This window comes from Triticum dicoccoides, chromosome 3B (genome assembly GCF_002162155.2).
Source record: "Triticum dicoccoides isolate Atlit2015 ecotype Zavitan chromosome 3B, WEW_v2.0, whole genome shotgun sequence".
Classification (NCBI taxonomy): Eukaryota; Viridiplantae; Streptophyta; class Magnoliopsida; order Poales; family Poaceae; genus Triticum; species Triticum dicoccoides.
The window spans coordinates 530,731,498-530,742,622 of record NC_041385.1 but is presented as its reverse complement, the minus strand read 5'-3'; the positions used below and the strand labels follow the sequence as shown (position 1 = coordinate 530,742,622).

Below are 11,125 nucleotides of genomic sequence, written 5' to 3'. Positions count from 1 at the left end.
GCTGAACCATGTGCACGACCCCAGCGCAATGCAACAACTCAGCCAGTTCCTCGCCGGAAAGGGCTTTGCATTGGCTAACATCTGCCTTCGCCCCCTGGAGGTGGATGGTGGAGCCTTGGTACTCAAAATCCATCGTCTTCTCCAGCCAGTGCACTTTCATGGGGCTGTGCTGTGCTAGCCAGTCGATGCCAAGAATGACGTCATAGCACCCCAATGGAAGTACCTTAAGGGTGGTGTCGAAGGTGACTCCATGGGTCTGCCATTGGCACTTCGACAGTTCTTGATCACAGCGCATGACACCACCGTTGGCCACCCGCACTGCCAACGGGTGCTTGGCCTTGACCACACCTTGCAGCCGAGCGGCGAGGGATTCGCCGATGAAGCTGTGGGAGGAGCCCGAGTCGACGAGCATCAACACCTCCTGGCCTTGGACCCAGCCGTGGAGACGCATGGTGGTGTTGGATTCCCCTCCATCAAGAGCCTCCTTGGAAAGGACGCAGCAATCTGCCCCTTGCTCGCTTGCCGCCTCGTCTTGGTTCAGGTCGTTGGAGTCACTTGGCTCGTTGTGCATCATCGCCAGTAGTTCTTCCACCACGTGCAGCTGCACGGTCGGTCCACAGCGGTGGTCGCGCCCCCAGCGCTCGCCGCAGGTGAAACAGAGTCCCCGCGCGCGCCGATATGCGCGGAGAGCTGCGATCTTGTCCTCTGCTTGTTGCGAGTGCGCCGCCTCCTGTGCGCGACGGTCTGTACTGCGGCCCTCCACGGGCGCCGCAGGATTGGTTGGAGCGAAGACCGGCGGTGGAGGCAAGGGCAGGGCCGTGCGTGGCACCGCTCGAGACGATACCGGTGTTGAGTACCGGCGATCGTCCTTCTTGTCCTCCCTGCGCATTGCTTTGAGCACCTCCTCCTATAAACAGGCAAGATCGACAGCAGTATCGAGCGTTTTTGGTCGATGTAAAACTACTGCAGCTCTAATATCTTTTTTCAACCCATCAATAAAGTGTAATGAAATACGATGGCTCCCATGATTCATGGTGTGCCACCAAATTGTGCATGAACTGCGTGAACTTCTCTGTATATTCAGTCACCGAACCGCTCTGCTGCAGACGATTGAATTGTCGCAACAGGGACTGGAATTCCTCTCTCCCAAACTGTGCACACACTACTTCTGCAAAACTACCCCAGTCTGTATATATTAGATGCGCCTTGGTGGATTGCAACCAAGACAGTGCCCCATCGATGAAATACATCACGGCGCAGCTCACCCAAGTGTTAGGACTAAGTGTACAGACTCTGAAATACGCCTCACATTTCAAACGCCAAGCTCGTGGCCCATCACCATCGAACAAAGGAAAATCAAAACGTGGGGGAGGTGGAAATCGGGCGAATCCGAATTGACGCTCTCCCATAAATGAACTCTCTGCAGCAAAAGGGTGGAAATCGGCCATACCCGTGACCGGAGGTGCCCGCGGGGTCCGTTCCCCCGGCGACAGCCCCCGGTTATCTTGCGTCTTGCCGTGGCCAGCGGGCCCGTGGCCGTCACCACCGCGAGGCAAGAGGCGCTCGCTGGGTTGAGGAAGACGCGCGTCCGCGATCGGAGCAGGCTTGAGTGGCGGTATTGCCGTCGACGGAAGGAGTGGAGGCAGATCCGTGAGGCGAATTGGCTGCGCCAACTCTGTAGCTGCCGCGGATGCCGGATCGGGCAGCGGCGTGGTCTCTGGCTGCACCTCCTTAAGTCGCTGTCGCAGCTCGCCCACCTCCAAGCGCAGGTCCTCCATCGAGCGCTCGACGGCCGGTCGCCACCCCTGGAGCTCGAGGACGATGGGGTGGATCTCGCCTATCTGGGCCGATATGCCGCTGATCGCCGCTGTCAGATCGTCCAGGGCCTTGTTGGTCTCCTCCATGGCTGTGTGCTTGCCGCGGCGGGTTTGGATGATCGAAGGAAAACGACCGCCAGGGTTGAGGTGGTGGGGGAAAAGGCTGCTGATACCAAATGTTACGCTCCCCTTAGGTAGTTTAACTCAATCACTAGCTTAGTACAGAGGTATTGGAAGGTTTCGATCTAGGGTTCTTGGATACAGGAAGAAAAGGGGACCGGGAGAGAGAGGAAGCCGCCGCCGGTGTCTCGTTTCTGCCTACCTTTCCTCCAGTTCGCCCTTGCTTAAGTAGTTAGGTCGTCCATTCTGGGCCGGTGTAGCGCTTGTTGGGCTCGTGGGCTCTCCGGGTCCGTTGCTGCACTCCATCGCCTTGACGGGCCGCTGTGGCAGTGGTAGTAGGTTGGTCCGTAACATGATGGCATCCTTTATGGCAATATTCTTTTTGCCGATGATTAGAAGGTAGCCACCTCTATCCTGGAGAATACATGGAAGCCCAAGTTTGATGTTGAGAAGGAAAAAAGCAGATGGCTCAGTGGATCATCTAGCCTCCCACTTGGCAAGGTGCAGCGTCCCTCTTCTTGTTTTCTCTTTCCCAAGAGCACATCATGGATTATCTATCAGCAGGATTGAGCCGATGATCTAGATCAAGCAGGTTCAAAGGAACTTGCCAGCAATACTCCTCTTTGATCTGTCACGTTGTTCATCTCGGGTGTTTTCTACCCTGGGAAATAACATGGAACATCAAAAACTGCATTTTGAAAAGGTTCCTGCAAACTTGATTTTATTGATCCTGCATTTATGAATATTAATGAATAGGACAATGGTTCGTGTTTTCTTCCAGATGTTCCTATGTATAAAACGATGCCATTATGACCAAATGAAGAAAAGATTCGGTTATTCTAAAAATATGTCCAGCAATATATAGGTTATTGGGAAGGCTCTTTGCAAGCGTAAAGTGAATATCTAATAGTCGACTTCTTAATATAGGTTGGCAAGTACACTTGTTTATATTTCTGAAAATATATTACCATTGTAGATTCCGATGAAAAATATATTCTCTGCCAGCCATGGATTCAGGTAGGGCAAAGGAAAGTCAAGATATTTATCTCAGGGAAATATTATGAAATCAGTGAAGCTGTATAGTATGTACTGGACTGATTGTGACACTGCTCATATTGTTGCCACATCAACTTGATTCATCTCCTTGATCTAACAATCAGAAGATAAGTCAACAGAATATACCACATCAACCCTGTTCCATGAAGCAAAATTAGTTCATTAAGGATCTCTAAATTTAAGAGGGGACAGTCTCGCGTGATTTAGTAGATTTGTTTGTTCGTAGCTGATTGTCTTGTGCATTCACACCAGTGAAAGGAAGATGGATGAAGAAGGGGAAATTAGTAGCAGCATCACCATTGATTGCCCCCCTCGTAGAATTATATGTTGGTGTGAGCTCAGTTTGATTTCGCCTGGTTTTGATGTCTCTGCTGTGTGTGTGCGTGCAGGTGCTAAAGGCGTCCGATCCAACTCAGGTGGAGGCCAAGGAGGTTCGGCTCTCGGACATTGCACAATAACGCTGGATGATACCGATGTGCGGACTGTAAGTGTCATATATTCAGATTGGGGCCTTTCTTCCTGTTATTTTGCGTCAAAGCTGAAAAAGAGTGATGCTAATTCGCTAAAGGTCGATGTGGTCATGATGCATATCATGGTTCTCTGACCTTGTATCAATTTACTCTGCATTTACATGATATATTGCTAGGAAAGAGACACCGGGCTCCATATTATCATTATCATATATGCTAGACTAGAGGTGGTGGTCACTGGTGAGGTGAAGTGGCAATTTATGCAGTAACATCCCAACTGTAAACTGACTATGATGTACTACCTCTGTTTCAAGATTTCAGCAATAGTGCTTCTAACAGTTGGAGGGTTTACCTTTTATTTTTGTGTGACTGCAGAAAATAGATGAAATCACTGAACTGAACATTGCAGAGGATTTTGATAACCGACCTTCAAAAAAAGCTTTTATTTCTTAAAGATCAACCAAAAAACAAATTACACATCTATATGTATTCTCAGTTTTATCAATCTCAGTATCTTACTTACTTACTTACGAAGCCTTTTATCCCAAAAAAGTTGGGGTAGGCTAGATATGAAACACTTTCACGAGGACTTCTCAGGAGGTCACCCATCCTAGTACTACTCTCGCCCAAATGGGTTTCATACCCAAAAGACTGGCTAGTTTTTACGTTGGCTCGCCAAGCCTATCACAACCCTTAGATATGAAACCCTTTCACGAGGACTTCCCAAGAGGTCACCCATCCTAGTACTATTCTCGCTCAAATGGGTTTCATACCTATGGGACTGGCTAGTTTTTACGTTGGCTCGCCAAGCCTATCACAACCCTCCTCCTTTACCCGGGCTTGGGACCGGCTATGCCTAGAAGACATAGGCGGAGTTTTTATCAATCTCAGTATCCAAACCACAAAGGTGCACAAGTTTGTTACAAAATAGGAATAAGAAACGTACTTAACAATACACGTTTTTGTTACAAAAATAGCAATCAGAATCCTAATTTGGTATGTACAAGAGCCCGAGACAAAGACACGGCTTCTCCTTGCTTTATTTAGCAAGATTTTGAATTCTAATTAGCTACACACGCCGTGCTGCTACAGATACAAGCACACGGCTTCCGCTGGCTTGGCTAGCTTTGTACGTCGGCTTTGCGCTACAAGTCGCCTTTCTACGTTGTCTTACAATCTCGCCGTACAGACCATGCTCCACCTGAGGTACGTCCGATCTCATGCCAAGCAAAATATGATTCTGTCATTTTGAAAAAGGCATGAACTTTCCTTTGTGTCTGCAACCATAGGTTCCATCATCATTACCTTGCCTGTATATGGACAGCTTGCACTCTTTAGGACTGATAGATGTGAAATTATTAGATCTTTGCATCAAATACAGGAACAACACAATGTAAGATATGCAAGTTTATCGAGAGGAATGCAAAGAAAAAAACACATTTATGGTTTATTTGGCATCACCAACTTTTGTTTTCAGTGCACATCTTAGCCTATGTAAACTGCAAGTTGAATTAAGTGTGCTCTCTTGTTCTAGAATACTTTCTTTAATAAATGTAGAACATAAAAGCCTGATCTTAATAAGCGAGAGCTCAAGTTATTCTTTCAAGATAGATTCAGATCAAACCTTTTCAAAGTAAAGATCCCTCAGCCAGAGACTTAAGTTACTCCCTCCGTCCGGAAATACTTGTCATCAAAATGGATAAAAGGAGATGTATCTACTCTAGATACATCTCCTTTGATCCATTTTCAGGGAGTACATGCTAAGCTTTAGCAGAAAAACTTGATTGACTGGAATCAACGAAATTTTGATGCCACCAACTGCAACAAGTGGCAGCATGAAGTAGCTTTGAGCAATATTTATAGGGTACTACTAGCAACCGCCAAGCAATCTGTCACAAAAACATGTCAGGCAGCTAGGCATGCGAGTGACATGTGTGTCGGTAACATTGGATGTTTGTGTGTAAATGTAAATCACGAAAAATGGTTCTTGGTATCTAGAGAAGAAATACACACACACACACACACACACACACACACACACACACACACACGAGAGAGTAATTCATATAGTGGATATAAAATACCTATTAATGTTGTACGTGAGTTGACTCGACATGCTGCAGGATCTTCTGATTTGTTCTCTGAAGGTGGCCTCGGAGTATAGCGTTGCATATTCCTGAAGCAATTGTGATGCTCTGTTTTGTTAGGATTAAGATGCTTGAACATGTAAGCAGTACACTATCGAGCAATAGAGATCTTTCTCATGGTGACTACATGGGCCATACACATTGTTTAATAACTAATCAAAAAGTGTCAAAGGCTAGCTACAAAGCAAATCTGAATCTGCTAACTATACTACTACTGACACAACTAACCAAGGTTGGAGCATATAAGAAAGGAGGGGTTGCTTGAACGTGAAGGACAAGCTTCCAGACGGCGGCTGCGTTCCTTGGTTGGAGGAGGAGGGGTGGGAAGGAACAGGGAGGAAGCAGGAGCCGCCCAAGGTCCCGTTCATACGGCGGCGCAGGCAGAAGACACCGGAAGCGTTATTTTTCCTACCCTTGTTCTCCCAGAACAACGGGGACAAGGGAGGCGTCGGCGGCGGCGCTGTCCAGCAGTGGGGAAGGAGAATGGGGAACGTGAAGAAAGATTGAGTTCGTGCGTGTTGTGTGTATGTGCGCGTGTGTGTGAATAAAAGTATTTCAATGGGCAAGCCCAAAAAACAGTGCAAAATAAATTACAAATTAACTATAATATTCTGAAAAATGTTTGTCACCATAAAAATGATTCCATTCTAAAAACATTATCAATTTCTTTTAAAAACACATTCACAAATTATTAAATATTCATTTTTTTCTGTACAACAATAAATAAAATTGATTGAAAGACTATTCCATGCACAACTACTGTTTCATCGAAGAGGTGAAATAGGTCATGTCGAACATTGTTAGGATACGTCCAAATTCCATGGTCCAAAAAAATACTTAATGTAACCTTATTTCTGACGTTTGTAAAAATTGAATTAAAAAAGTATTGCATAATGGCATATGGAGCAAGTTATATTTAATATTCGCCCGGTGCAATGCACGGGCATTTGTACTAGGCACCTGGTCATGGCAGCGCTCACGACGTAGAGCAGGCTAGACCGATTTTGTACTAGCCCGAAGACATTGGGCCGGCGGTTGGCCCAGCGAGGCTGCGCGCTGGGTCACTGTTTTTTTAATCATGATATTAATACATATATTTTTTGCGATTACATATTAGTATTATTAAGTGTCAAGCACCAGACTAGAACACAGGCATGGCCCAAATTTAATGTGTCTGCACTGAGGACCACAACCATGCACAATTACTATGTATCCTAGTTATATTATTCAAATACACAACTTTTAAAAAAATATGCCAACACACAGATTTCTATTTGAGTTACTCGCATATTGATTATATTTTTTTAAAATGCATTGTTATTTAAAAAGTTGACAACATGTATTAAAAATAAATGTGTAATCATAATAAATTTTAGAAATGCATTAAAACTGTTCAACTTTTATTAAAAAAATCGACCTGTTTCTTGAAATGCAAGAATGATTTACATAATAAGTTTTTAACACATGCTGAACATTTCTTGAAATACAAATAATTCACCATGTATTAAGAAAATGTTCACCATAATGCTCTTGAAACTCATCGTGTATTAAGAAAATGCTCACCATAAATTACAAAAAAATCACTGTGCATTAAGTAAACTTTTCTTCATATCTTAAGCAAATATTTCAACATATATTACAAAAATATTCAATTTGCATTCAAAATATGTTCAACGTTCATATTATAAGAAAAATGTTCACCGTTGTAAAGAAAAGTTCATCGTGCATTAAAAATGCCCCAACGTCTCGCCCAAGCAATCAGGGACGCCCGCACAACCAAGCATTGTAGGTCGCAGCCGATCTGGACGGAGGAGAGTTGTGGAGGCCACGATCCAATACTGGGGCAGAGACGCGCGGTGAGACGACGGTGGACGGGCGACTCAGTCTGTTTTTAGATCAGATCAGAGAACCAAAAAAGAAAACTGATCAATTAATTAGCGAGAGAAAAAATTCCAATCAATGGATCGGGTAAAAGACTCTCTAGGGCAGCCGATCAACACGATCGGCGGCGGTCATGGAGGCCGACCGCCCCGCGGGCGGCGCGCGGGTGCGAAAGCAACGGCGGCTAGGGTTTAAGATCGACTTGCGATAGATACCATGTTAGAAGAAAGAAAGAGGATTGGTGGAATAGTTCAATGTAGTATATGATCATCTTGGAATACAAGGCAAGGTAGGATAATATCCTACGCTATCCTAGCTTTTTTAATAATCACGATACTCAACATACATGATGCTCAATTTTTCTCATGCGTACTTCTAATAAAAGTGCAGAATATTCTTATAAAAAATATGTTTATGAAGTGATATATCAGTGTATTTCTCGAATGCATAAGACTAGAACGTTCACTGATAAAGGACATAATGGGAATACTCTGCAACACTGCACACTCACATGCACAAAAGAACAGAATGATGTCCCTGTAAGCTATAAACAAGGACTCGTTTTCTGTAGTCTTTTATGGCTAGGGACAAAATTCCATCTAAATCAAGCAAGGATTTTTTGTTTACTGCTTCTCAAGAACAATTCCTTCTTTTTCTAGTTTGCTGCTCTCTTTGCATTGTTTTACCGACTTTGGTTTGTAAAGACCGGCATCATTTGGTGATTCGTCCTAACACAAAATGATGCACATTTAGGTGGACATTCAAGAAAGAAAAAGGTAACAAACTATTTTTATGTAGCCAACATATAGACATGGCAAGTTAATGATAAGAAACTAAATAAATTGTACTAAGATGCCAGTTGCTAGCAGGAGATTTCTTCAATCGCAACTTAGAACTAACTCAACCAACCACCTATAGTAGTACTGGCTACTGACCCACCGGTAAAGTACATATGACATTGCATACTGTTATGCAGACATCACAAACAGGAAAAGAAGGTATGAAACAACATGGCTAAAAAATAAAATCTAATCATCAGAGCACAAATAACAACGATAATTACTAGACACTGCAGAATCAGATCAAAATGACCATAACAGACCTGATCACCAGCTAACAGCATCCAGGCATAGCGCCTGGATGGAACCGCAGGGACTTTCTTCAATGCCTTGTATGCAATCAACAGAAGTTGTGCCAGAGAGTAGGCAGCTGCTGCTGCAGATATCCCAACCAAGGATCTGAAGTTACGAACAACACCATCAGAACTCAGTATTCTGCACGGGGATTATTTACAGATTTCAAACTACAACAGTTCAAAGACTTACTTCAGCGAATCAGAGAGGGACCATTTGGCATACAGTGGAATCTCGATGCCAAAGATGATGAGACTACCCCGTTGCCTGGCGGAGACCATGAGCGACATTGAGAGCAGCGCCATCACGAGGGCTGCAGCTCTGGTTGCCACCATGGCCATGTCCAGCCGTGGACATCTTGGTGCTACAGATGTTGTGGGAGGCTCCAGCACCGCGCTGCTCCCCATGGCCGGCATCTGGATGCCAAGCTCTGAACCATTCTGGCCATTAGCAAAGGAGCCCATTCCTGTTGCTCCTGGTTCTGGATTTGTGTTCCTAGAAGCTTCTGGCTATGCAACTGAAGGGGGAGTTGGAGGATTCTAGTAGAAAGATGTCTCTGGCTGAGAAGTGAGAACCCATGTTTTGTATGCATATATGATGCACCCGTGAGCGTTTTTTTGTACTTGCTGTCACCATGCTATGACAAAAGCAGCACGGCTTTCGAGCTACGCAAGACCTGTAAGTTGTTTGCTAGCCTATCACTAGGATAAGATTTTAGCTGACAACTGCAGTTATCGCCAAGTGTCACCAGGATGTGTATTTTGTGCATTAAGAAAAGTGCTAAGTGCTATAGTTATTACAATAACAAAGCAATTGCGTGGGAATCTTTTCTTTTCTCTCCAAAGATTCGTGGGAATCTGCGTATTCTACCAAATGCAGTGGACTAAAAGGAGAAGGCAGAATTAGCAAGACTAAATATTTGCAGTCACATGAGTTAGTTATTTGGGATACAATACAATACGGTTGTCCAAATCACTAGGTAAGCCTACCTTAAGACTGATTTAGGGTATGGTTCTTTAAGGCAGAAGAAGTGAGCGCCAGTTTTCATGGGACATGTATTACAAAGATTTAAGATCTCGCTCAGTGCCCATGAAATCACTAGAAAACACACCTCTATCATTTCAAAGTGGCCAAACGCTTAAAGGTTTATAGAGTTGACAAGAGTGACAGCACGAGAGAAGAGCTACTTTACAGGGGTGTGGGAGATGCTAGATTGTCAAGCATTGGCGTAGCTGCGAACAGCACGCGGCAGGCGAGGTCGCCAAAGGATGGCATCCTCAAGGAAGAGACGGCAATATCTCACTCGAGACGACAACTGGTTGGGTTCTTCATATACCAGCAGCACGGGAACATATGAAGGCGGACGACTTAATTGAGGATATTTAGTGCTGTTAAAAGATTTATTTATTACGGGATGACTAGCAATCTTTATCTTTACCTACTGTTACGCAATCCCGGGTCCGCTATCACCAGCGCTTCCGACCCACATGCGTCAATGAGGCCCAATCGAAGAGCAACACCGACTTATGATAGGCCTTGGGCCCTCTCCCCCAAAAGACTAGCCTGTTAGGAGGGGACACCCCCGCTCTTATAAGTCGTGTTATGTCTCCCCCACAATCGATGTGGGACTAAAACCCAACAACCTCCCCCTCACACATCGGTCATCCATGGGCCCGCTAACACCAGCGTTTCCAGCCCACCAACCATGACCGACCACCCGTGAGTCTACCGAGATTCATTCCGGGCACCTGGGCTCTGATACCAATTGTTACGCAATCCCGGGTCCGCTATCACCAGCGTTTCCGACCTGTGAAAATTGTAGAATGATAATATTATGTGTTGTATGTTGTATTGATCTGACCCAGGTGTGGGATATATATAGAGTACAATATATGAGAGAGACTTGGAGTAGGGGACAAGTCGTACATGATTTAAACCAATCCTATCTCTAACTCCTAATCTCTAACTTAAACATAATTATACTTCTAACATTCCCCCTCAGTCGTAGCGGGAGTGAAGCGGGCGATGACGACTGAATTTGAACTCTTGTGCTTTCGTCGTCTTCTCCAACGCATCATCATCAACTGCGTCTCTGATGGGTCGGCACCTAGGGCGGTGACTGCGTCCCCTTCTGGTGCCTTCCTGCCTTCTCCTCTCTTCCCTCCCGCAGTCACAGCGGGAGTGGCGTGGACGCTAGTGACGACGCGGACGCTGTTGACTGGAGTTGTTGCCGATGAGTTGTTGTAGACGTAGCCATTAATGTCAATGTCGATCATGGTGATGTAGCTGTGGTCGAGGTAGTCGTGGATGATGAAGCCACAAAGCCGGAGGCGCAAAAAAATGCGCTATGACGGAGCTGCAGATGTGGACGATGCACCTTGCGGATGTCAGAGGGTGCCGCCGGAGATGAGTCCGCCGATTTTGCCAAGACCGGAGGAAGCCCATCTAGCATACATCGGTTTTGCCAGAACCGTGTGGCCGTGTAGGGTCGTCACTGTAGT

General features: G+C 45.3%; 2 protein-coding genes across 2 annotated transcripts; both read right to left on the bottom strand.

Moving 5' to 3' along the window:
• Positions 1–992: 992 nt before the first annotated feature.
• On the bottom strand, positions 993–1,904 carry LOC119279626. Its single transcript, XM_037560808.1, has one exon. The coding sequence runs from the start codon at positions 1,902–1,904 to the stop codon at positions 993–995; it is 912 nt and encodes a 303-aa protein (XP_037416705.1).
• A 5,208-nt stretch (positions 1,905–7,112) lies between these two features.
• Positions 7,113–9,383, bottom strand: LOC119281497 (CASP-like protein 3A1). Its single transcript, XM_037562002.1, has 3 exons — positions 8,817–9,383; positions 8,594–8,729; positions 7,113–7,495 (listed from the first exon to the last, which is right to left on the bottom strand). Exons 1-3 carry the CDS (start codon positions 9,086–9,088, stop codon positions 7,328–7,330), a joined length of 576 nt encoding a protein of 191 aa, XP_037417899.1. The 5' UTR covers positions 9,089–9,383; the 3' UTR covers positions 7,113–7,327.
• Positions 9,384–11,125: the final 1,742 nt, after the last annotated feature.